This window comes from Eschrichtius robustus, chromosome 2 (assembly GCF_028021215.1).
Source record: "Eschrichtius robustus isolate mEscRob2 chromosome 2, mEscRob2.pri, whole genome shotgun sequence".
NCBI lineage: Eukaryota > Metazoa > Chordata > Mammalia > Artiodactyla > Eschrichtiidae > Eschrichtius > Eschrichtius robustus.
Window position 1 is genome coordinate 77067601 of NC_090825.1, and position 27766 is coordinate 77095366.

General features: G+C 39.9%; 1 protein-coding gene across 1 annotated transcript in view; it reads left to right on the forward strand.

The window, feature by feature from the left end:
• Nucleotides 1-27766, forward strand: part of RHOBTB3 (Rho related BTB domain containing 3) — a 54865-nt gene that overhangs the window by 15140 nt on the left and 11959 nt on the right. Inside the window, exons 4-10 of the mRNA XM_068535658.1 lie at nucleotides 2935-3089; nucleotides 6148-6259; nucleotides 8741-9106; nucleotides 15915-16027; nucleotides 19078-19198; nucleotides 24267-24440; nucleotides 27337-27503. Of these exons, the coding sequence (XP_068391759.1) occupies nucleotides 2935-3089; nucleotides 6148-6259; nucleotides 8741-9106; nucleotides 15915-16027; nucleotides 19078-19198; nucleotides 24267-24440; nucleotides 27337-27503 (1208 nt within the window). The remainder of the gene's footprint in view (nucleotides 1-2934; nucleotides 3090-6147; nucleotides 6260-8740; nucleotides 9107-15914; nucleotides 16028-19077; nucleotides 19199-24266; nucleotides 24441-27336; nucleotides 27504-27766) is intronic.

Genomic DNA, 27766 nt, shown 5'->3' on the forward strand with positions numbered 1-27766 from the left:
GTTGTTGCGGAGCACAGGCTCCAGACGCGCAGGCTCAGTAGTTGTGGCTCATGGGCCTAGTTGCTCCGCGGCATGTGGGATCTTCCCAGACCAGGGCTCGAACCCGTGTCCCCTGCATTGGCAGGCGGATTCTCAACCACTGCGCCACCAGGGAAGCCCTGAATCTGTCTTTAAAGTAGAAATTTTTCTCCAGGCTTGACAAAGGTGTATTCATAGCCTTAAGTTCCTGAAAGCGGGCATCCTATCTTTTCTTTTTGGAGCTCTGACAGAGCCTAGTACATTGCAAGGCTGGAATTCCTCAAAGGATTTCTAAGAATCTCAAGCACTGGCAAGATTGTAAGAATCACCCTATCAGTTCTCAAATCCATTGCTTTGAAAGAGATGCCATTCATTTTAATTCCAGAGTTACATTGTGTTTGCTTTAAAAAAAAATAGACATTTTGTGATAACACCTTGAAAGATAATATATAAGAAAAAAAAATAAAAGACTACAGTGTTAACTAGAAGAATAACACTGATTCTGAAGTTCCAGGACTCTGAGGTAGGCTCATTGGAGTGAGTCCTGAAGAAGGCACCACAATTTAAGATTATATTGGGTCTTCTCATTGTTCCTGATGAAATGCTAAATGTAGGTTTATTTAATCCATAATGTTTTATTGATTCTCCTACCTAATATGTAATGACTAGGCATTTTTCCTTTTGGGTGCAAGTGAACAAAAAAAAATGTCTTCTGTGACATAGAGGAGATATAATGATTGGATATAAGGAGGCACTTTCTAGGTTGGTAAGATGCTTGTGGCTACACACAATGGAAAATCCCGCTCAGCTGGGTTAAACCTGACACTAGCTGGATTTTCCCTGAAACCAAGTTTATTTCCTAGCCATTATTTTACATTATGCTCTCTTAATTTTTCACTCAAAACACTACTGACTTTATTTTTGTCCAGAAATAAAGTTTAATAAGATGATCTGCCTACCCACCCCATTCCATCAGCATAAGGAGAGCTTTGTAGTCATAAGAAGACCTCTGTCTTCAGAAAATCAAAGGCACTGTTTATGAAGGCTTTGTAAAGAATGTGAAATACCAATGTGTTATTTTTCAAGATAGGCTAAATTGTGTTGGTAACTTTATTTGTTCTGAACCAAAAATGATCTTAGAAAAAGTAAATGCAAGAACTCAGATTAGGATTTGTTGTATAATTTGGAGAAACCAAGCTTCATTTTTAAATCACCACATCTTTGGAATTAATAATTTTTTACTCAAACTAAATTTTTATCTTATCTTTTGATGGCTCTTTATCAGGTAGAGCAAGTAACAGTTTTATTGTTTCTCCATCTCTAACACACAAGGAGACTTGGACAAGTCAGTTAACCTCTCTGAGCTTCAGCTTCCTCCTCTGCAAAATGAGAATGTGAATACATGGTTTCTGAGCTCAAAATGCTTTCAGTGAAGCTAAATTATCTAAGTCGTATGTGTATGTGCACACATGCATGTTACATGTATAGTATGCACGTGCACTGAATATCCTTAGCGTGCACGCCATGTGTACATACATGTGCTCCACCTCTGTGCAGTTCATTGGACATTTGTTGTGTATGCTGTGGCGGGGAGTAGCCTAAATGCCCTTTCAGGACCACTGTACTTACTCCCTCAGTTACCTGGTCTTCAGGCCGCTGATGGTGAACAGCTGAGTCCCTTTCCAGGCATTATCCCTGTGCTGATAGAAGCCGCTTGCCCAAGGTTTTGCTCCCTCCACAGGGCAGCCCTCCTTTAATTACTGGCTGATGTAGGGATACAAAGGCCCAGCTTTGTATGGGGAACCACTCTAAAGGGCCATCTAAGCTCCAGAGGCCCCTGCTGAATGGCTCAGGTCTCTGTTGCAACAGCATTGCAGTTCGAATTCTTCCTCTGCCCAGTCCTGCTTCCTGCACCCTTGAGAAGAGACGTTCCCAAGATCGCCCCCCCGTAAACCTCCAGCACACCAGTCTCCATCTCAGAGTCTGCTTCTCAGGGAAGCCAGCCTACAACAACAACATGCTCTTTTAGAAATGGATTTACCCCCTTTTGACTTGACTGCCTTTTGAACAATGACATGTCTGATGATGTAGCATGAAACAAAACAAAGCTGGCTGACGAATATGGAGTTGAACATACACTTTTAGCGTTATGAAGGTGTGTCCTTAGAGATGGGTTGATGTACAGCCTTCCCAGCCATAGGTCTGTACATGGTACAGCCATGACTCTTGGGACAGTTCACATTTTGAGTAATTACTTTTTATTCCTTCAGTTTTTAATTTTTTAATTTTGAAGCAGAAGATAAAAAGTGACTGAATTTGATCTCTGCAGTTGAATGCTTTAGAGTTCAATAATTGAAATGTTTGGATGAATAAGAATGTACTTCATATGAAATTTACAAAGACTGGCAATTTTGCAGCCTTAGAGATTGAGGTCAAGTTGAGGATTCTATTAAAATAAAAGTATAAGATCTATTCAAACTTAGTGAATATATTTAAAGTTTATTACAAAAAAAAAAAAAGCGCCAATCCGTGGTTTCTATGGGCAGTCAGGTTGTTGATTTTGTATTGATATTCAGGATGTCAAGGTTGTGTAAAAGGAAGCAGGCCTGGCATTATGGGCTGATTGGTCTAATTACTATAATAGCCTTGGTAATATTCATTCACCTATTTAAAAATTCTTCTGTTTTCTAAGATCCTATTCATTCTTCTTGCATTTAAATCTTGTTTATTTTAGGGACCTTGCTGTTATCACTGACACTTCTTATTCAGAGTCTAGTGAATAGTGGATATACTAAGTGGCCCTGAACTGTGATTCTGGCATGAGCTCTTAATTTGCTGTTTAATGTCCAGGTTGTCTAGGTACATTTTTTCATGTTTAATTTCAAAAGTCTTTGTTCCTCATATTCATTTTCTCAGAAGAGTTACCTTGCACATGCCCACTGTGTACCTCAGACAGAGGGAGCTGTGTCAGTACGACGGAAGGGATCCAACTTGCTAAAGAACTAGGAGCCACCTATCTGGAACTACACAGCCTTGATGACTTCTACATAGGAAAATATTTTGGAGGAGTGGTAAGTGGAAATTCCAGTCACATAAATTAGAGTCATTTGTCAGGTTGGCTCTTTAGCTGTTTTCCAGAGCCTCAATTAGAACTTTAGTTTTAAAAGCAGGATTAGTTTTAACCTTGTGAAATAAAACAGGAGCAAATACAAAAAAGGTTTTGTCAGAGTAAAACTCTAATTTTACTTCTCTCTCCAAACGAAACATTTTCTGTTGTCTAATACGATATTTTGAATTTTCCATTTGATGACACTTTACACAAACCCGTGATGTCTGTTTAGCAACTGACATTTTGTCACTTTTAGTGAAAAGATTTAGTAATCTTTACATAGCTTGATGAGCCTGGCAACCTGAACCAGCAGAGCCTGAAAGTTCTCCTTCATTTCTGTCTACTACTTGAGAAGGATGATTTTTCTTCACTATGTGTGCTTCGGCAAGATTTCATATACTCCTGATTTTGCTGTAGCTCACAAAATATCCAGAGGAACTACTTGTACAAATGGCTTCTTGTTGGACAGGTGGTGGGGAGCCAGGGTCTGCTGCTCTTTTGCAGAGGCATCCATTGGGTCCTGCAGGCATTCTGAGGCCCACCTTAGCCCCCAGCACCTACACTACGACACTAGGACTGCGTGGCCCTTGGAGAATACCTGTGGAGTTGTATCATTTAAGTACTACTGACTTTGGAACTATCTTTCCAACCCTCTAAGGAGTGACTCCTTTCAACAGACAAATCTAGTAAACATTGACAAGAGGCTTAAACCAAAGTACACCCTACATTAAGCGGGAGCACTTTGGACTTCTCCATCAGTTCCTAGCTCTTCATCAAGTACTTTATCCAGTATGCCAGACTCTTCATTGTATATATTCATGTCGAAATGTTGAGGTGTCTACAGATGACCTGAGAAATTTCATTTGTTCTGGAGATACTCAACTCCAAATAAGAACCAAAGATAAAATAAGAACCCAATATAATAGTTCTGATTTCTGTCAAATATAAATGGCTATTATTCATTCAGTAATGTAAAGAAACAATAATATCGCATTAAGGAAGATACACTCACAATTGATGTTATCAATGACTGTGAGAATCTTCTGTCTTATTTGTTTAGTGATGAGCAGTGGGTAGAAAGGTAAAGAGGGGTGAAATGTAATTTTTCTGTCAAGCTGATTATATTGTAGTGGCTTAAAAAAATCTTAGTTTGTTCTAGGAATTTTACATTTCCCTGAAATTCCTAGGGAGTTGTGTGTGTGTCGGGGAAGATAGTTTGGTTTCATTTGTAGGAGAAGATGGAGCTCTTGGGGGCCTTTGGTCTCCTGGTTCCCCTTTCCAGGTTCCTGACCCGGAAATTCTCAGGATCACTCTTCCCATTTCCCAACTCCCACTTTCTCTTCTTTTCTCTCATTGTTTCTCTTTGTTCCTAACACCTAGTGTTGGAGGCATGATGAGAATTGAAGGTGTGGTCAAAGTCAGGAGAAAAACTTGGCGGTTTCTTTTTTCGCTAACTCAAGGCTTAATGAGAATATGAAAATAAGATGAGAAAGATCTTGTTTTAGACTCTTGAATAGTAAAGTACAACTGGGATGTTGAGTGTAAGAAACAATGGTATTTGCAGGAATATGGATGGAGTGATAATGTCAGAGTGAAAGGAGCATTTTACTATCTTGTGTTTAAGAGTCGGGGAGGAAGAGCTGTGCAGTGTTACCCTCAGACCTGGGCAAGGGTGGCATGTGCCCTGGAGCTCTAGAAAGCCTTATCTGGTCCTCCTCCAGTTGCACCCCTTCCCACAGGGCACGAGTTGATGGAGCCATGGGGATGTGCCCACTACAGCTAGTAGCTCCCTTCCTGACCTGCATCATCCATGTGGTAGCCACTAGCCACACGTGGCTGTTTATATTTAAATTAATTAAAAAATAATTCGGTTCCTCAGGTGCACTATCTACATTTCAGGTACTCTATAGCTACATGTAGCTAGTGGCTACTGTTCCGATGATTAGCACAGATGTTATAGGACATTTCCATCAAAACAGAGCAGAGAGTTCTGTGGAACAGTGCTGCGACCATGCTCCCAAACCCAGGACCCCAGAATTCTCTGACCAGCTGGCTCTGAATCTGTTTCCCAGGTCTGTACAGGCCTCTTTCCTGGGTCTGTCCTCCTGAAGGTGGACTGCATAGCCGGTGTTTGCACCCCTAGTCCTGAGTGATGGCTGAGGGGTGACTGCATATGGGGAGCGGGGGAGGGCACAGTGGATGGAGCTTGGTTGTATAGGTGTGGATGTCCGCCTGTATGCACCAGCCTCCTCAGGTGAGGAGGTGTGGGGTGGAGGAGGGGGAGAGAAGAGGAGGGGTGGTCTTGGGTCCCAGGAGGTAGGGGCCAGCTCTCCCTGTGCTGCATGAAACTCCCGAAGACTCTAAGAATTTAAATCTGAACCTGGCCTTCCAGTCTTTAATGATGACATACTGTTCAAAGCAGGAGGACAGAATATATTTTACATAACAGTTTATTTTCTTGATTTACAACGCTTAAATATTTAGGTATGTGGTATGTGGACCTCCATTTGTACTTTTGCCCCAGGCCTCATACGCCTGGAGCTATGTAAGTGCATGTGGTTAAGATTTTTAATTTATATAATAAGTGATGTATTTCAAAGTAACTTATTCAGGAAAAGAAGTAGAGCGCGTGTGAACTTTCCTAGTTGATATGGGTATATGTGACATAGAACCAGATCTGTTCTTGCCTTGAATTTCTCTAGTATTAGTTGCTGTGGTTGCCCACGAGATGGTTATTGGCAGTCACACAGTTGTACTGCTTGGCTTTCTTGATTATTCAAGAGAAAATACAGTTCCTGATTGATTGATAGTTTATTTATGTTTAGACAAGGCACAATCTGTTCTGCTTGAAAGATTTTTTTTTTTTTAATAAAACAAATTGTTTAAAAGTGTTTGCTAAAGCATACATGTAGTTGGTACTGGCATTAAAAACACTTGGCAGATGTGGTTTGGGGTACAAATAATCATGTCAGATACATCATTTCATTGGAGCTTTAATTAAAATTTGATTCATGTTTTAGTTGGAGTATTTTATGATTCAAGCCTTAAATCAGAAGACAAGTGAAAAAATGAAGAAAAGGAAAATGAGCAACTCGTTTCACGGAATTAGACCACCTCAGCTTGAACAACCAGGTGCATTTATTAGCCAATGTCTAGACATTCAGTTGATATTTATTGTAGATCATTTCACAAGTCATAGCAGTTGTTCTCAATTTTGAGTGTGTTCAGGACTCATTTGGCATTTTGATTCAGTAAATCTGGGATGGAGCCTGAATCTGATTTTTAAATAAGCTTCCCAGATGATTCAGAAGCAGGTGGTACCTGGACCACATTTTGAGGACTGTTGTCTTAAAAACTTGAGCCTATGGATTCTTAAAAATAGTGTGTGTGGTAGAGAGCTGTTCTAGATTATAGTCTAATGAGAAGTAACCAAATGTAATGCATGAAACTTGAGTGGATCCTGGTTCAATAAAAACATCTAAAAGATGTTCTTGGGACAGTTGGGTAAAATTTCAATATGGACAGGAAATTAGATGATATTATGGAATTACTGTTAATTTTTTTATGTACGATAATAGTATTGTGGTTAATAGAAGAATGTCCTTATTTTTAGGAGATAAATGTGAAAGTATTTAGAACTGAACTATCCTGATGATTACAACTTACTTTTAAATGGTTCATGAGTGAGAGAGGGAGAGAGAAAATCTAGAGATAAAGCCAAAAATGACAAAATATTAATAATTATAGAATTTAAGGGCAAGATATATGTGTGCTCATTGTATCATTCTTTCAACTTTTTTGAATGTTTGAAAATGTTCATAATACAAGGTTAGAAGACAGTAGTTAAAAATAAATAAAATTACATAAACTGTTATCAGAATTTATTGCATAATTTTGTGATAGCAATGGTAGACTAGTACTCTATTCAGATCAATTAATTATGGATATTATTTTAAAAAGGTACTTGATAAATATTTGTTGAATGAATGAATGTAAGTTAACAAACCAGGAAAGTATAAATTTGTACAGGAAGTCAATTCCAAGTTTTAAAAAATGTGGATACATAGACCATTAAATTGACTTTGCACTTAGTGGTGTGCACAGTGAAAGGGGCGACATGGTCTGTTATGTAGCCAACACTGGAGCCTTAAGTACTTTCTGGATGAGAAGAAGAGTGGGGAATAGCCAAATAAATAATATTGACAGATAATTTCTTAGTTCTTGTTAATCAAGAAGAGAAAACATACCAGTTCCTCAGAGAAAGCAAAGCATTTCATGTCATTTAGCACTAAAAGGAGTTTCTCCTGTGGATCTTCATCTGGGGACGCTAGGTGGGATAGTGGGCAGGGCCTTCAGGAGTGTCCTGTCAGCAGTACAGCCTCAGCTTCCACAAGACTGTCTCTTGTACCCCTTCCAATGGGAGAGCTGTGGAATTGCACTGATTGTAACCCAGGGTCCAGTCTGGGTTCACACTGAACATAACCCAGTCTGGGTACACGTTTGTTCTGGTGCTGACTTGTTCTGAGGACAGGTCCTGGGCTCTGGGGCACGTGGCTTTCAAACTGTTCTCAGACTTTCAGGGTCTGTAAGGTGCCTCTGGCAGTGGAGAGGAGGCTGGGTAGGGTACAGTGCAGAAAGAGCCTGGCCCCCAACCTACCTTGTTGTTGTCCATTTTGTAGACAGGAGTTTTGCTTTAGAATAAAGAATTTTTATTCCTGAGGAAGTTTGAATTGCACTTGTTTAGATGGTTGCATAACCTTCAAGCAGCCCTTCACAGATCACACTGTCCTCAGCGCAGCCATTGCAGAGAGTTCACAATTAGGACCTATGATGAGGGCCTAGGGTGTGGTCCTCTGTGTGGAGGTCCTGCATTTGATGGAGGCTAATCTAATTTTGTTAGCAGTCACACTAGGAAATGGAAGGTAACATCCCCTCTTGGAACTCAGGGAGCCTAGACAGCAGTCTCCCTGAGGTGTGCTGAGGCGAAGGAGCTGGTTCTCGGGAAGCATAGTGTTTTACTAGGAGGAAAAAAAAAATTTTAGCATCAGAATAAAATGTTCACGATGGTTTCAAACAATAGAGTCTAAGACTCTGAGCCCTAGCTTTGAAAGGCTGCAGTTTTAACAATTTATCCCTCCACCTCCATTTCCAGTCCCAGAAAGAAAACAACTTCAGATGTGAGGTTGGGTTCTTCAGAACTTATTCAGTAATTTCTTTGAGTTTTTTTATCAGGTGAAAGTAAACGATGATGACAACCAACATACTAAAATTCAGTATTTGGAGAAAAATTTTACTTTGGGGCACACGTAGTGAGAAATGCTCTTCATGGCATTAGTACATTTTTCATTTGCACTACACAAAGTAAATACAGTATTTCTGTGTGTCTGTTTTAATCCCTGGATAATTAGTTTATATGTGTTTATAATTAGATTAAGCTATACAGAAAATGCTGTTTTATAGGTCAAAAATGGCCAAATATTGGCAACTTCATATTGTTGAACCTAATAATACTAAAAAATATTGTTTCGTTGTGTTTAAAATAAACCGGAAATGATGGGGGCCCATAGACCTAAAGAATAATTTATTATTTATTTTTTTTCTTCTTTGAAACAGAAAAAATGCCGGTCTTGAAGGCTGAAGCATCACATTATAACGCTGACCTGAATAACTTGCTGTTCTGCTGCCAGTGTGTGGATGTGGTATTTTACAACCCAGATTTAAAGGAAGTGGCTGAGGCCCACAAGATCGTTCTCTGTGCCGTCAGCCATGTTTTCATGCTGCTTTTCAATGTGAAGAGTCCTGCTGACATTCAGGATTCCAGTATCATCCGAACTACCCAGGATCTCTTTGCTATAAACAGAGATCCTGCGTTTCCAGGTGCTAGCCAGGAGTCTCCAGGCAACCCACCCTTACGAGTCATTGTTAAAGATGCCCTCTTCTGTTCTTGTTTATCGGACATTCTGCGCTTCATTTATTCAGGTATCTTGTCAAATGGTTCTGGCACATTCTCATAAGCTTTTGAAATGAAGTATGGCCTGTGGTCTCAGGTATACTGGTTGGTTTTACATTTCTCTTCTTCCTACCATCTGAGGTGACGATTATACATGAAGTAGTATTTGCTTTATCGATAGGCATTGGTCCAAGCTTTCTGTCTCTTTACAAGTTTCCTTGCCTTGGTTTTAAATCTACTTGTAAAAACAATAATCTCTTTTCCTATTGAGCAGCTATGTTAGTATTTTATTTTTAAAAAACTCCAAAATGTGAAAATACAAGAATTTATTGTCCATTTTAACTTTAAAGAAATAAAATACTTCATGTATATATGAAAATAAGTGTCTTTAGCTACTTACTCATTTTTTTTTGTTTGTTTGACCCAGATTTTGGAGGGAATTGAGGAGAGAAGTTAGCATGGTCATTGCATTCAGTTTAGCAACTAGAAACAGTTGCTAAAGTTAGTCTAAAGTTAGTTCAAGCTGAGATCTGATCAACTTTGGCTATGATTATTTTAGACTTTACTTCTTTTATTTACTGTGCTCTTTGTAAGATTCAGCTTATCAATTGTTTTTCTTCTTGTCCTTTTAAAAACTGAGTAGCATGTATATTCTAAAGATTAGACTCTTCATGAGTTATTTTAGCAGATGAACTGAAGGTCTCACATCTAAGTGTCCTATATAAGAATGGAAAAGAATGGATGTAAAATGATTTTTAAAGTAAGCATCTAAATATACATTTTCTGAAGATTTCTCTTTTTTAAAAAAATTATTTATTTATTTATTTATGGCTGCATTGGGTCTTCGTTGCTGCGCGTGGGCTTTCTCTAGTTGTGGTGAGCGGGGGCTACTCTTTGTTGCGGTGCATGGGCTTCTCATTGCGGTGGCTTCACTTGTTGTGGAGCACGGGCTCTAGGCGCATGGGCTTCAGTAGTTATGGCTTGCGGGCTCTAGAGCTCAGGCTCAGTAGTTGTGGCGCACGGGCTTAGTTGCTCCACGGCATGTGGGATCTTCCCGGACCAGGGCTTGAACCCGTGTCCCCTGCATTGGCAGGTGGATTCTTGACCACGGCGCCACCAGGGAAGTCCCAGATTTCTCTCTTCTTTAGTTTTCTTTTTCTACTTGGAATCATATGCTGATGAATTATTAGGTTGAGGTCGATCCTTCTCTGGAATGTGTCTGGAGAAACATTTATGATCTGTTTTTAGACTTCAGAATTGCAGATTGATGACAAGTGTATAAAAGTTTGCAAATAAAGAAAAAAGTATTATTTAGCGTCAAAGATTTGGGTAGCCTTCAGTTGAAATGATTGATGTTAAGATTTCCCTTTTTTTCATTTGGGTTGTTTTTAGTTTTATAAGTTAAAATAAAAATTAATGGTTGTGAGAAATACAGTTGCAGCATGCAGATTTAAGTGGATTAAAAATATACGTATTGGAGTAGAATGTGATGGTAGGTATTAAATCCATTGTTCCGTGAATATTGGCTTGGAAAAGGCATAAATAACCACTCGTAGAGAGCATGCCAGCACAGTGCCTTCAGCGTGGAGGCTTCTCTGTAAGTGTTGGTTGAACTAGTGAGTAGACTCTAGTAGCTGTGAATCATCATATGAATAAACCAGATAAGTTAGAGACTTCATTTAGTACTACGGATTTTTATGTTTAAACTTAGAATCTCACAGTTCAGAATTTAAGACTAATTTTGAAAAACCAAAATGTTTACATGTTAAAAGAAAAAACTGTCTTTAATGATATGTCAGAGAACCATGAAGGAAGTGTTTGGCTTTTCTTTTCAATGAGTTTGCTGTTGAAATTATAAATTATTTAGCAAGTTTTCCACAGTATCCATTAAATACTTTCAAAGGCACACAGACACTTTGAGGTCAGTTTTATCGTGTTTAGTATGGTAGCAATAAAATAGCTAGATGTCTCTCCAGTGACAGAACCTGCTTGTCTTTCTCCTAGGAAGTAATTTTTTTTTTTAATTGTAAAATTAATACTTGCAGATGGAAAAAAGGGGGAAAGAAAAGAAAAAGTTCTCCTCATCCCCCAGTCCCCTTCCCCGGAGTCCATTATAACTTTTGCATGTGTTCACTCTAATGCTTTTTGAAAGAAATTAATATATTGAGAAACTTGCATTAATGAAAATGTAATTTTTGGTGATTGCTGTTTTCTGGGAACCACAGGTAGTTTCCATGGCTGGAGTATAGAGTGGGAGGTGATGGCTGGAAGGAGCTGAGGCTGGCAAGGCCAGTGGAAGCTGTTCCTAATGTCCTTAGAAGCTGATCTAGAATTTTATGCATGATCAGACCGGGCTTTAGAAAGATCATCTCTGGTGATGGTGGGAAGACGGAATAGAGCAGGCAAGACAGGAGTCCAGTCAGAAGGCCCTGTTATTCTGGAGCTCAGCCTTAGGAAGGCCAACATTCTGAAAATAGGTGGTTGGTCTTGCGGCTTGTCCATCATCTGGACCGGTGGTTTTCAAACCTTAAAGTTCATACAAGTCACCAGGTGATCTTGTTAATGTACAGATTCTGATTCAGTGGGACCGGGGTGGGGCATGAGGTTCTGAATTTCCAACAGTCTCCAGGCAATGCTGATGCCATGGCCCACAAGTAGCTGCAGCACCTGCTCTTGGAAGAACTGGGACCAGCCACAGCGGATAAGGGCCTGGAATTCAGCCCAGAGGCCCAGGAGAGGAACCCAGTTATTAGTCTCAGGGCACAGGGTCAGAATGGAGTCAGCTGCAAGGCTGACTGATGCGGAGCTGTCTGGAACTGGGGCTGTCTGTGCCTTCTTGTAGCCCCTGCCTGAAGTTGGGGAAAGTGAATGCTTAGTGGTTGGGTGGAAACTAAGTGAGCCTGGGAATAGTGATTAGAGGGCAGAGGGGCATGATGGCAGGGAGGAGTTGCTGAGCTACAAGCCCTTCACCAGTTCAGAGCACAGGCTTCGTAGTCTGATACTGAGCTGTTACGTTTCTGCTCTGAACTCTGCTTGTATGTGACCCGGTCAAGAGGTGGTGTCAGGTATGAGCAGGGCCACAGGCCATTGACCTGGGGCTACAGGGAGACCCGGATGTGGGTTGAGGAAATGGGAAAATAAATGCTTCAGCAGGTACCTGTTAATTATTCTTCAGTTATTTACAAAGTATAACTTTAGACTCAAGCAAAAATGATATTGTTTGCTGTGTTTAAAAGACATTAAAGCTATATTTGCACAGTAAAGACAGTTTTGAAAAGTGCAGAAAATTTGTTAAGAAAAATCAACCAGATTCCCATTCTCAAATGTCTAAACGTTTATTGATGTTTTGTTTTACCCTTTTAGTCTTTCTGAATAGGTTACTTTAAAAAAAAAATTTTTTTTTTTAATCAAAGCAAACTAAAATATTAAACCTAATTTTTTTTCTTAGAGACTTCAATAATGAGGCCAGGCTTGTGTGTTTTGTTTGTTTGTTTGTCTTATTGTTGTTGAACATTTAAAAACTTTTGAACAGAGCACAAGTCTTAAGACCCAATTACACACTGGTTTCCTCACAGCAGCCCAGGCCTGTCCGCGGGTTTTGTAGGGAACCGCGGAGGACAGGAGCCAGTTGTACTCATGTCAGTTGGGCTGGGATACAGAGGCAGAACTCCATGACAGGGCGTGCTTGGGAATATTTGCCCTGAGCAAAAACATGGGCTGAAAAACCCTATTAAACCTATCTCCTGCTTTATAAGAAAAAAATGAACCAAATTACGAAGACTGTCTTAATTCTTTTTAAATAACATGCTTCTTTTTTTTTAACCTTTAGGAATTTGAAATTTTGTAGGTATTGTGTCACCATGGACATTTGGGTCCTGTATTTAGGAAGGGCCTGTTTAATCCTCTGGTTAAAACTTTACCCATATAATAAAGGCTTCTGTTTATTTTCCTATTCAAATTTCTGAGCAAACAGATACAGTGAAAGTGTGTATGTTTTGCATATGTTAATTTCCTCTTGGAAGCAGCTAACTCTGCATAATGTCTGAGTACTTAATGGCTAACACTGAAGGAGGAATAATCTGAAAAGTGAGGCCGGCAGTTTCCTGGTCTTGAGGAGTAATCCTTAAATGGTGTACAATTGTAACATTCTTACAATACACTACACAGTCTTTATGCTGGCAAATTCCTGCGTCAAGGGATCTCAGATGGTGAGGAATTGAAGTCTTTGTAAGAGGCTCAAGAATTTAGTTTTGAGCTCTTCCTGCCACAGATGGCCCTTAGAATTTCACATCACTTAATGAAATGCTGCCAAAGTAAATGAATCTGTGGAAATGAGCATAGTATTTTCCAGCTCCTGAAATTATTCTGCACTGCATGAAAACACAGCTGAATGCACAGGGGTAGACCATGCTCTCTAAGGGTCTAAGTAAATAGGTGCTCTGAGAAGTTAACTAAAGAAAATCGCAGTCAGTTATGCAAGACAAGTTCTAGAGCTCTGCTGTATGTACAACATTATGCCTATTGTTAACATAATGTATCGTGTACTTAAAATGATGTTAGGAGGATAGATCGCATGTTAAATGTTATTACCACACACACACAAAAAAAGAAAGAAAAGAAAATCTTAGTCTGACTGTTGCTTTATTAGGACCTAAGTGTCAAAGATGGTTTGATTAGCATTTCTAATTATGAAAACAGCCCAATCATTAGAGTGCCCTTATGAACTAGTCTTACTTTCCTTTTCAGTTATTGGATCTTTCTGTGTCTGTTCTCAAACAGATTGGTGGACTGTAGAGATTTACCTGCTACTAATCCCATATATTTAGATTTGATGCTTGCTTTCTTTCAAGTACTCTTCTGAATGGAGATATATTGTGTAGATGTTCTTTAGTTAATATAACTTTACTTTTAAGAAACAATATCTGTGCTGTCCTTTAACATGCATGAGTGTAGACAGTCAAAACTACATACATACACTGTTTGTTGCATGCCACTGACCCTGGGTTTTGGTAGTGGATGAAATGTCTAAAGGAAGAGCAATAGTTGTCAGCTCTCAATACACATTAGAATCACCTGGGAGGCTTTTAAAATTGATGTCCGGGCCCCAGCCCCAGAAATTCTAATGTAACTGGTCTGGGGGTAAAACCTCCTCCAATAGTATTTTATAAACGATCTCCAGGTAAATGTAATGCACAGCTAGAGGTGAGAATCACTGGCTTAGAGTGAATTTTCTTGATTTGGGGTCCCTTGGCTTCTAAGGGGTTCTTCTACTCCTAACATTTTTTAAAAATATTTTTAATTACCTTTTTTATTATTTTTAAATTTTTTTAAACATCTTTATTGGAGTATAATTGCTTTACAATGGTGTGTTAGTTTCTGCTTTATAACAGAGTGAATCAGCTATACTCCTAACATTTCTATACAGACTGCAATGTCTATATGTGCATTGGAAATTTTCGGGAGTGGTGAGCCAAAAATTTATCAGATTGTGGAAAGAGTACGTGACTTTAAGTTGAAAATCATTAGTTGAGGAAGAGGAAAACTACTACACTTCGCTTCTGTCAGCATTCTTGTCAAGGGCAGGTAAGGAGAAGTTTAAAGATAGGCAAACATGCTAAGTACTGCAGGGCTCAGCTGTAATGAGGCCTGAGAGCAACTGGACTGTCAATTTGACTCTTCAGATGAGCTTTGGATCTCCTTGGTACAGCCTGGCTGCAATTGCCTGATCTCATTGGTTCAATAAATATTTATTCTGTGCCCTCTCCACTCCCTGGTATTCATGAAGGCATCTGGCAAAGCTCTGGGTACATGAAGGGAAACATCAGAAGAGCTAGATTGAGAGTAGATAGAAAAGGATCTCGAGTTACCCAGAGAGGTGAAGCGACTTGCCTAAATTAACACCAGTCATTACTGGCAGAGATAAAACTAGAAACTGGGTCTCCCAGTTGTGTCTACACCTTTTTGAGTTATATTTTTAGGAGTTAGGACTTTCTGTAAGCAATGGGATGGATAGGGGTAATCTCAAAATACACTTTTGGAAACTTATCAGCATTGATAACAAGATACGTTTGATGGGGAAAAGGCCACCCGGGAGCAGGGAGGCTGGGTAGGGGCTGCTGTAGGCCAAGTGAGAGGAGTGTTTGGGAAAAAGGGGAGCTTTTGCTGACCCTGTGTTTTGTAAGACACGGAGGAAAAGGGGCTGACAGAAGTGAAATGAGCCTAGAAAGAGATGGCTTGAAAGTGGGTTGGGGTGAAAACAAGGGACGAAGGGACCAGGTGGGGTGATGTTTTTCTAATGTCATGGTTGTGTAGCTCATCAGAAAATTATCGAGCTCCCTTCTTCAGGTTGGTTCTGTAGACTTGGCTATGGAACATCCTACTGTGACCCTGACAATGCATGAGACCTTCTGAATACATTCTGCTCCTCTGCCTGATGGTAGTCACTACTCTCCATGATGAATATGATTTAATCCAACCTTAGAAAGGACCACAACTACCTCTTACTCAGGGCAAGTAAATAATTTGGGTTTGGACCACTTGTGATGGGAACTCATATACTAGCCATTGCTGTTATCACTAGCTGATCACCTACTATAAAGAGATAGTAGCTGTTCAGGAAGAAGGACTCCAGGTTTTGAGAAATAATTTAGGTGAAGGCAAACTTTTTTTTTTTTAATGTGAGAGCTGTTTAAATGTTTTAGTGTAATTACACGGATATATATTTGATAAATAAAAATTAAAAGAAAATACTAAAAAAAAGGACATTGATACCTAATAAAAGATTTATTTTTATTCCTGCTCTAACAGAAAATCCAATGTATATTAATTTGTTCACAGGCGCCTTCCAGTGGGAAGAATTGGAAGAAGATATCAGGAAGAAGTTGAAAGATTCTGGGGATGTTTCAAATGTAATTGAGAAAGTTAAATGCATTTTAAAAACACCAGGAAAGGTAAATTAGTTTATTGTAAGTTAGTTTACTTTGACTTTCTCTGAATTATAACTGATATACTATGGATGAATATACTGAGTCGTGAGGAGTGTCAATAATATATAGTTTTCCTTAAGTATATTTTTTCCATTTAAATATTTTAAATATAAACACATGATTTCTTGCTATCTCTGATTTTAATTCATGTGAGAATTCAAATATGTGTGAGTCATGTCTTCAAAATGTTGGTTTGTGAATTCCATTCTCTGAGACATTCCCCTAGGGCTCTGGGAATATGCAATCTATGTCAAGAATGAAGGGCTGTTGAATTTGTCCAGTTACAGTTAAGCTTGCTGTGGGGGGATGCCTTCTCACTGCTCACGATTTCACTCCAAACAGCTTTCAGGCGCAAGGCAGTTTCTGTGTGTGTCTTTTTCAAGAGTTCCGAGAAATCTGTTTGACTAGGTAGACAGTTAAGGATTTGTTTCTCACCTAGTATAGATTTAAAATTATACATTAGGTTCAAAGATTATAAAAATGTAGACTTTGTATATGGTCATAAACTTGTACACATGAAAGCTCTAGTAACAGATTGTGCAGAGTCTATAAGGGCCTTAAAAGTAAGTTTGTTAAATTTTAAGATGACTACATTATACAGTTTAGCCAGTGTATTCTTATTTCAGATTCTGTGATAAACAAATTGGCTACAGTAGATAAAAAAGGTAAGTTGTGTGCAATGCTTAGCAGAATATAGGTTTATATTAACTGTAAAAAAAAAGATTATTTCTTTGATTTTTACACAGACGACTGTCAATTCTACAACCTAAGTTTATTAACAATTTAATATTTTAAAACTGCATCGACTTTTATAAAGACTCCCAACTATTCTTTAATTGAGAAAATGATCTTTCTCTCTCTTTTTTTTTTTTTTAACAAAGTAACATGGAATTAAGGGGCAAGACCTTTCTTTTCTTGTTTTAATAACACATTGAAGTAAGCACACAGAAGCTGTCCAGTTGTACAGGTGTATGGCAGGGTGGCAGCTCTCTTACAATCTAATTCAACTAAATAATGCTTTTGTAGAAACGTGCACATAAACTTGCATTCTGCTTTTCATAAGTTCCCTAGCTTAACTTGTTCATGGACCAGTGAAAATGTACATCTCTATTCTCCGCAAACTTCTGCCCTCCCATTTTTTTCAAATTCAAGACGTAGGTGGGAGTTCCCTGGTGGCCCAGTGGTTAGGATTTGGGCTTTCACTGCCATGGCCTGGGTTCAATCCCTGGTCGGGGAACTGAGATCCAACAAGCCTCATGGTGCAGCCAAAAAAAAAAAAAAAAAATTCGAGGCATAGGTGACAAGGAAATCTGTTACACAGATTCATAATCTGTATATATCCATACCTGAAATACATCTACATATATTCATGATGTACAAATTCATAAGCTTTATATAAATGGTTAGGATGGAAGTGTTGCCTTTTGTTCTAAACCTGAGCCTTTCCTTGGGTTGGATTCTGAACACAGTCATTCCTTTGAGTACCAAGAATAAAACAAATTCTTCTGGGGGAAGGGAAAGCTGGGGACTATATTATTCCATGAAATTGAACTAAATTCCCTCCTTTGCACAGGAGGACAGAAGATTTCTTCTGTGCTTTCTTCCTGTGCTTTCCCGGGGTAAGGGTCTCTCTCCTTCACTGAGTATTGGGAAGCAGGAAATAAACATTTAAATTGTGAGTCTGCCACAAATTACCTGTAGCTTTGAGTAAGTCTTCTCAGGGCTTTTTATAAAATGAGGGATAAACTGGCTGATTTCTAAAACCCCTGCTAGCTCTCAGGTTCTGGTGATGCTTTTTCACCGTTCCTCTCCTTTATGTGTGGCAGTCACCCAAACCCTCTCCAAGAGTTCCTTCAATGTGTATTAAAGTATATTGTGTGTAGGACCTGAGACTATAGGAGCAGGATTTGTATTATCCTGTTTTGGTTGTCTGTTTTGCTCATGGATGTCATTCTGGAGTGTATGTTCTTTGGGAGGAAGGATAACATTTTTTCCTTCTCGCCAAACATTTTAACTTCCCACCATAGTAGATTAACCCAGAGTGGGGAGTAGGTGCCGTTTATTCTTATTGCTAAAGTTGTATGCTTGATTATTTCTTAGGGATAAAGCTTTCTGAATTCCCTACCTAGCCAAGCAGAGGGTCAGAGTCTGACCCCAGGCTGAGGTTCTGAGCGTCAGCCAGGGAAATGGGTGATGGGTGAGGGAAGAGGAGCTGGCCCTCAGTTTCTGGGGTTGTCAGAAAGGATTGTCTGAAGGATCACAGAAAGGATAAACAAAGCACCAAATCCTGAGTGGAGAGCAGAGGAAGGCTGGAAACCCCCAGGTCAGAGATGGTGTTACTGGAGCCCGCCAGTTAGCAGTTGTGAGAGGACAGATAGGTGTGGTCATGGGACAGGTTCTCTAGAGCTCCAGATCATAGATGCAGGCAACCTTTGATGATCAAGATTCCAGCAATGACAGCTGTGGGCAGGAAAGATATTCAGGATTATAAGTTTGCAGATTAAGACAGAGATGAATTAATCCATCACTCTCAGGTGTTTTAATGTTGGATCTAGTGAGCAGTAGGACATGGTGTGATAGGTGAAAAATATGTTTTCTTAATTACAAATTAAGTTTTGTGTATATATTTTCTTAATTAGTGAATAAACAAGCAGGTTGTATATGCAAACCTATTTTACTAGGTGTTCATATGAGATTGCACTACTGTTGTCTGTTTCCCAGCTAACAAAAGTCCGTGGGGATTCAGGACCCCACAGCTTCTCAGCTGTAGAGTCGAGTTTTCACTTAGCCAATTCCTTCACCGCTGTGAGTGCTGCATAGGGCAGTGTTGCTCATTGACAGGTAGCAGATGTAGTTCTTGAGGGTAAGTTTCCGTGAAAGCTGTGATCAGAGATGCCATAGAGGAGGTAATCATTACTTCTTTAGACATTTAGCACAGTTTTCCGAATTCTCTAGGCAAATTACCAAAGCATATTGTATAACATTTCCCCTTGTATTTTTATTTTTCCTTATAGTTTAATTGCCTGAGGAACTGCAAAACCTATCAAGCCAGAAAACCTCTGTGGTTTTATAACACTTCCCTCAAGTTTTTCCTTAATAAACCAATGCTTGCTGATGTTGTCTTCGAAATACAAGGTATAGTTCAATTTTTACAAAGTTCATTATTCATTTTTATTTCTTGTTTTCTTACCTAACTTTCTATTTCAGCTTCGAATATTTTGGGTGAAGGAATGACTGTTCTCTATTGTAGGATGTAGATTAACACGGCTTGAATTTCTACAGAAATTTTCTAGGGAAATGAGATATTTTATTAAAATAAGAAAAGAAATGTATATATTTTTTTCCTTATTTTTATTTCCTTACCCAATGCTTCATTAACTTTTAGGCACCAGCAAGGGATGGGGTGATCTGTAATATCGCCCCCTTGTATATTTTTGTTTGTGTGTTTCTTTAAGATCCTAGTTTTTGAATCATCTGAAACCAGCCCCCTTAACATTATATTACCTCTAGTTTATTTTTTCAGCTCTCTTAATTGAGCAAAAGGAACTAGTCTGGTTGAGGGTCGTGCCTGGCTTACATCAGGCATCCGTAGATATTGCTACATTTTCTCCTTATGGCACTGAGAATTACCACCGGAACAGCGGAGAGCTGCTTTTTATCTCTGTAGCAAAGTAATGCTACCTAATTTTAATAAACATGAGCTGTTTTAATGCCCATTATTGATTATTCGCTTGGATACTTTGGTCACTTTAGTAGATTGAAAGCATAGTATTAAAAATGAATTGTGAAATACCTTCAATTATGCAAGAAGGCTAGAAGGAGTTGTTTCAGATGACTTAAGTAGCACTTCAGATGGGCTGTTACCAAAAGGAAGATATAATTTAATTTTATGGTAGAAATGTATGGCAGCTAACAGTAATTTACTTTTTAAAAATTTTCCCCAGAAAGATCGTTTTACTTGTAACTCTGCTCACTTGCCAAGACAAACAGTGAATTGGAAACTTTCCAAGGTGCGTTTGGCTAAGCTACTGTTAGTAGCTGCAATGTGAGCGTGGGCCACTGAGAATGGGACAGTGAGTGACCTTGAAATTATATAAAAAATGATTTGGTAAAAAGAAAGCTAACAAGGGACTAAATTTGCTTATAATTTGCATAGGAAGCACTGACACCAAACATTGTTAGTGTAACCTACTGAAAAGATTTTCATGGGGAATATTTAATGCATGAAAATATATGTTGTGTTAAGAGAAAAGAAACAGCAGTGATGTGGAGAATCCTTTCTCATAGTCTTTTGCTTTTCTTCCATGATTCCACCTACTGACCCTTTGCAGGCACCTGCTCACACCCCACCTTTGCAGACGCTGGATCTGCAAGGGTTCCTTGTAATGCCTGTGCTGATGCTGAATGGCAGCTGCTCTAGTGCCCTTTGTAGCCTCCTCAGCTCAACAGCCAAGGCCTCCAAGGGAATCAGGAGCAGAGAGAAGCAGGAATGGGTGGAAGCAGGGTCCAGCAACAGCTTCTCTGCCATCAGCTGGAGGAGAGGCAAACTGAGCTCTGAGGAGTGTGGGGAGGGCAGCTTCCAGAGTGTAGAAGCAGCAGTGTTGTCTGCTCTGGAGGAGGGTCTGGAGCCCTAGCTCTAGCCTTGGCTTTGCCTTCCAACCAGTGTGTGTCCTTGGGCAAGTCCTTAATATGTCTGGCCTTGAGTCTTCTCATTTGTAAAGTGGAGAAAGTGAACCATGTAGATTCTAAAAGGTCCTTTTTAGTGTTAAGCTTGATGAGATGATAGTAACAGACCAGGTCAGGGTCTTGCTTGGATGCATATTTACTATATAATAGGTTTTGTTGTGTTACTTTACATTTCTGATCCTCTGTTTCCTCACCTATAAAATGGGGATACTAGTTTCTACCTGGGAGAGTGGTGAGTGGTCTTGGAGATGGAGATGGTGCATATAAAGGTGTGTTTAGAGGCCTGCTGGGCAGACTCCACTACGCTCCCCCTACAATGGCGTCCAACACTGGTGGATCACTGCTTATTTTGTGTGCTGAACCGAGGGCTGCAGCAAATCCTTTTTAAAAAATGTTCCAGGGCTTCCCTGGTGGCGCAGTGGTTGAGAATCTGCCTGCTAATGCAGGGGACACGGGTTCGAGCCCTGGTCTGGGAAGATCCCACATGCCGCGGAGCAACTAGGCCCGTGAGCCACAACTACTGAGCCTGCGCGTCTGGAGCCTGTGCTCCGCAACAAGAGAGGCCGCGATAGTGAGAGGCCCGCGCACCACCATGAAGAGTGGCCCCCCGCTTGCCGCAACTAGAGAAAGCCCTCGCACAGAAACGAAGACCCAACACAGCCAAAAATAAAATTAATTAATTAATTAATTAAAATAAAATGTTCCAGGCATCACTGACAACTGGCTGGAGTTGACATGGGATATAAAACCTATTTACTATCCCTGAAGTAAATAGTCATCAAATATATACATATACAAATATATATATATACACACACAAATATATGTGTGTGTGTGTGTGTGTGTGTGTGTGTGTATGTATATATATATATAAAACTACCACCCACAATTTGTTGTTTGAGTTTGTATCTTTTTCCATTAAATACTTTTAAAAAAAGCAGCTCTAAAACTAGTCATGGTAAACTTTTGGATCTGATGTAGAAAGGTATGTTTCCTTTTGACATTTGAATCTGTGCCTTGTGAAAAATACTTTTACAGAGTTATATTCTGTCTTGTTTACTTAGTACATATTCTAAATCTCTCTTGAGCTAGGCAGGTTTCCTGTTTTCAGAATAAAACAAAAAATGATTCTAAAAATTTCGTTTTTGAAACTTGGCAAGTAGTGTGAAGAAGGTATGACAAATGTAGTATTTTATTTTAGTATATAAAAAAACAAAGATCCTTGATAATCTGTGCAAAGTTACTAGAAACTTGGGCTTTTAAATTTTGTTTCACTCTTAAAACTCTTTTCCTTAAAAAAAATTCTTCAAAAACAGTAACAGTTAAATACTCCAAAGGAAAGTTACTTTAGGCCTTGACATTTTGAAAGGACATGTTTATCTCTTAGCTTGAAAATTGATGTTTTTTTCCCCCTAGTAATTCTTCAGCTCTATCCTATTGCTGTTGCATAAATAATCGTTGCATTCTTTTCATTCAGCATGTTTTATACAGTGCTTATACATTTATACAGTTCATATACAATGTTTAAAAATGTGACTATACTGAGGTATTGTATTACAGTTTCACAATAGAACAATTTATAACACCAAAACAGTAGTGAAAAGGTGAGAAACAGAAATGGATGTTTTCTTGGAGGTATAATGGTTTTTCAAACTACATTCGAAGCTTGAAATGGGCTTTGAAAATGCTTTAAGGTACTGACTGTTTTGTTGCTGGTTTTGTAACTCTGTTGTAACTACATTATCAATGGAAAATTTCTGTTAAAATTTCAAGGTTACCCAGCAAGCTTCGTTCCCATCTACTACTATCTACTAGGTATTTTCTTGCCAATCTTAAATCCCTCTGCTTAATCCAAATGATGGGTTATCTAGTTTGTTTAAGCCATACTTCTAATTTTCTTTTTCTTTTTTTCATGGTTCCCTATTTAAGATTTTAAGACTAAAGTTACAAGTCAAATAACATCGCCTGTTTGAATTCCTTTTCAGTTGCCGTGTACAAATATATCCAGCATGCTTTAGTTATGGAAACTGGTTATCCCCCGGAGATGGACACTGTAACCTTGAGGGCAGGTGACCTAAAGGCAAAGAGGCAGAGAGGAAGGGGAAGGGGCTGAGAGGGGAGGCTGCCTGCTCGTAGGTGTGAGGACCTGGGAAGAGAGCTCCTGTGGCTTCTCCCTGCTCCCTCCTGGGGGAGGTGCGCCTGTGTGGGTGACAGTACCAAGCAGGGAGCTCAGAACTGGCACTGTCCGGCGTTGCGTATGCATCCTGAGGGATTATTGGTTTTGGAGAAAGTCACTGGGTTTACGTGGAACTTTTTTCTCCTTTTTCTGAGCCAGAAGATGTTTTGCGTGGATTTCAAGAGGATGAAGAACAGTAATTGTAAATATTTTGGAGAAGAATATATGTCCCTGAGAAGTATGAGATTTAGGGGCTGCCAGGTGAAGACTCTTGGGCAGAGCAGAGTGGTCTGGCTCATAGTGTTACTTTCTGGAAAGGCACAGTTTTGTCACTTACACTGGCGGTGGTGTCTTCCACCAAACTAAAAGCTTGGCTGCTCCAAAGCAGGGTAGCTCCGTGTTCCTCATCTTTGTACCAAACACGGTGATTGGCACATGGTGGATGCTTGGTGATGATCTGTTGATCTGATCTAGACTGAACTGAGGGCTCACTATGGGTTCATGGTTTCCTAAGGTGGTGGGAGTGGTAAGAACTGCTTCTCCACCTGTGAGCCCTGGGCCGCATGCGTCCCATCTGGCATTGCCTTGGTGCGGTGGCGCAGTAGCTGGAGAGCTTAGCAAGCTTTCACTGGAGAGTCGGTTTAGTTTAATGAGCTTCAGTGAAGGGGGTAGACTGAGGGGCCTTTAAAACTGAAAGCCGCTCTGGCGCTCCCACAAGCAGGCAGGCGTTGTTCATTTAGGAAAGAGTTTCCCGTGGAGGTCGTATGACAGGGAGGAAGCAGGGGACTAGGTCATCCCCATCCACGTCACCCATAAAGTCTGAAATGCTCCCCTTGGCCCCAGAAGAGATTCCTTTGCCATTCCTGCTGTGATCTATGGACTACTTAGGCTAAGGATGTTTACTGTTTCTGATACAGGGAAGCCCAGCCAGGACTGTACTGTGAGTAATGGTTGTATTTTCTTCTGAGACACATGGGCAGGGTAGGGTGGTGGTGTCTCAAGCCAATTGCAAAGAATAGATGTTTCATGATAAAAAGACATTAAGCAAAATATTGCATTTCAGTGTTTCTGTCTTCAGGAAATAAAAACTAAGTAACAAATAATTGCCTGACTTGCAAATTGTTGGTTTCAAAGTCAACTTTTGAACTCTTAATTTTTCAATTTATTTTAAAACTACAAAGTCTCCAAAGTTTAATACAGGTTATCACACCCACGTCTGGTTTCTGAATATCAGCTTAGCCGTGCCTACTGCAATACCATTCTAATTAGAAGGAAAATTGCTAGAACAATAACTCTGCAAGTTTATCTCCCTTAGCTTTGTTTCCCTGTCGAACCTTACAGGTACGACGGTGCCAGCCCACAGGGCCGTCCTGGTGGCCCGGTGTGAAGTGATGGCAGCCATGTTTAATGGGAATTACATGGAAGCAAAGAGTGTTCTGATTCCAGTTTATGGTGTTTCCAAAGAGACTTTCTTGTCATTCTTAGAATACCTATACACAGACTCCTGTTGCCCAGGTAAGCCATTATGAATGTTAGATAGAATCTCATAACTCTTTCTTTCCTGATACCCATTTTGAGAAATTGCTTTCTATGAAATCTCTTTTTGTTTAAGGTGTATGAGAGTTGACGTCATGGAGTGTGCTAATAAGCAGGTGGAGGTGATTTGGGGACAACAGTGAACTTTCAGTCAGTTCACGTGGAAGAGCAGAGACTGGGTACCTCTTCTGGGCGCTCAGACCCTGGGATAAGTTCACATGTCCCAGCCAGCACCAACAGCATGCTGATCGCTGTAGGCACCCTGGAAATGGAGGTGTCTTGTGGTACCCAGTGGCTGCTTCACTTCTACACACCGGATCAGAGAGCTCCTTAGAACACTGTCCTTTCATGAGGAGAAAAGGGCTGGGCAGCTGCTGTTATGGCTCTGACTTCTGTTTGAGGCACTTTAAGGAATTTCAATATTCTGAGACTCCTTTGGTCATCTCTCTGGCCCAGAGGATGGGCTTTTTCTGACTTTTATTAAAAAACTTAAAAAGTCTGACTTTTCCTGACTTCTCCTAGAGTCAGACTCCTAAAGCTGACTTATCCAAAAACTTTTCCTAAATGGTTTAGAATGCCCAGTGGACTGTAGGATTTATTTTCCTACTCACCATTAACTAGGAACTGTCTATGGCAGCTTCAGGTTGGAACAGATCTTGCAGGTTTCCTGTAAGCTGGAGGCACTTTGGAGAAATTGTAGAATCCTTTCAACAGGCCTGGAGCCTTGGGATGCAGGCGTGGAAGCCCATTTTAATTAGTCTTTGTCCTTTCGCCACCAGATGGCTCCCACCACAAACACAACTAGAATAAGCCCGTGGTGGCTTAGTCCAGGAGCCTGAGACCTTGGTTACAGAACCTGGCCAAGAAACTACACATTTCAGACCATACCTCTCTTCAGGTTTACTGCTTTAATTTTAGATTTGGAAGACTTCCAATGTTCGTTATTGAAATCTCCTAAGTTTTAAACAAGTCATGAGCCCTCTAGTGAAAAGTTTTAGAAGTTCCAGAACAGAACATTCTTTTAATTGAATTAATTATGGTCTTGCAGCTTTCTATAGAGTATTTTGGAGCCAGTTACAAAACCAGTGTTAAAGACTGGCTTATCATTTCTGTTTAATAAAAATGAAATCATTGGACTTCCCTGGTGGCGTGGTGGTTAAGAATCCGCCTGCCAATGCAGGGGACACGGGTTCGAGCCCTGGTCCAGGAAGATCCCACGTGCCGCAGAGCAGCTAAGCCCATGCGCCACAACTACTGAACCTGCGCTCTAGAGCCCGCGAGCCACAACTACTGAAGTCTGCGTGCTCTAGGACCCACGTGCCACAACTACTGAGCCCGTGTGCTGCAACTGCTGAAGCCCACGTGCCTAGAGCCTGTGCTCTGCAACAAGAGAAGCCGCCGCAATGAGAAGACGGCGCACCACAATGAAGGGTAGCCCCCGCTCGCCGCAACTAGAGAAAACCCGCACACAGCGACGAAGAGCCAACGCAGCCAAAAAAAAAAGACATCATTGATTCTTATCAGAACGTGTGTTATTGTGTATTTTATTATTTCAGTATTGGCAAATTTATATATTAAATTTAAAAATTTGACCAGTTTTGAAATAATAAGAAAATTTGGTTTCTTAATCATCCTCTCACTAGAGTAATTGAAGCTTTGGATTTTAAGTTTTATCTTACTAATTAGAAAAAATGCTCAGAAAAGCAATAATAACTATAAGGCAAAACACTTTAAAAATTGGTAAAAGGTGAAGGTGTGTGTGTGGGAGGGAAATGAGTCAAAATGAATAATCAAAAAATTAAGCTGGATACTGGAAAATTTGCATTGGGAAAATTGCAGAAAGAAAAATAATCTATTCATTATGATAAATAGTTATCATACACGCTCTTCTTGGTTCCTAGCTACAAAGAATGTAAGGAGTTTAAAGAGGGACAAGAAAGAATTACAGAGAAGTGTTAAAAAAACAAACAAAAAAACCTTGGTGACTGCCAGAGGTTGAGGGAAAGGGGAAGTGGGGAGTTAGTGCTTAATGAGTGCAGAGTTTCAGTTGGGGAAGAAGAAAAAGGTTTTGGAGAAGGTAGTCGTGATGGTTACACAACAACGTGAATGTACTTAATGCCACTAAACTTTACACTTAAAACTGATTAATGCTAGGGACTTCCCTGGTGGTGCACTGGTAAAGAATCCACCTTCCAATGCAGGGGACGCAGCTTGGATCCCTGGTTGGGGAACTAAGATCCCACGTGCTGCGGGGCAACTAAACCCCGCGCCTCAACTAGAGAGCTTGCATGCTGCAAACTACAGGGTCCACGTGCCTGGAGCCTGTGCGCCACAACTAGAGAGAGAGAACCCACACGCTACCAATAGAGAGAAGCCTGCGCACCACAACAAAAGATCCCTCATGCCGCAACAAAGACCCGATGCAGCCAAAAAATAAATTAAAAAAAAAAAAAAGATTAATGGTAAATTTTATGTTATGTTTATTTTACCACAATAAAAACAAAACAAACAAACCTGGGGACTAAAGCCAGAAGAAGAAAAATTGCAAGGATTTAGTATAGCTAGCAGACAGAATTACCCAGTAGCCCTGGAGTTGATTATTAAGGGCAATTGTAGAATCTCTTTCTCTGGAGAATTAAAAACAACAACAACAGATTCACTTCTGTGTGTGAAGGCTTGAATAAATTCCTTTTAAAATGGAGTAATAGTTTAGATTGCTGACTTACCCCTTCAAGGCTTTTTTAGGCATTCTATTCTACATTGGATGATATAGTCAGCATTTTTTGGTTTTTGTTTTTTTGTTGTTGTTTTGTTTTTACGTCATAAAAGAAATGGTTTTATGGTCCATTTTCTCTTATTTCCCTTCTTGCATCAGCTGGCATTTTCCAGGCGATGTGTCTCCTGATCTGTGCAGAAATGTACCAAGTGTCCAGGCTGCAGCACATCTGTGAGCTGTTCATCATTACACAGCTGCAAAGCATGCCAAGCCGGGAACTGGCATCTATGAACCTCGATATAGTCGACCTGCTCAAAAAAGCCAAGGTAATTGGCCCTATGTGTTTGGTTGTTTGATTTTTTTAAAAATACTACAAAAATTATATTACTTCACTCATTTTTTCTGTTCATTAAGAGATATATTAGTGCTTGTCTTACTTTGGAAATTTGGCTAAATGAAGTAAATGTGCCCTCACAACAATTTCTGCAGCTAGATAATTTTGAAGCATAGTGTTTTTGAGCAATCCCTTTCTAAGGAGGTAGGATTTGCCAGTACAGAAGTTTTTCAACTGAATGGTGGCCCTTATTAG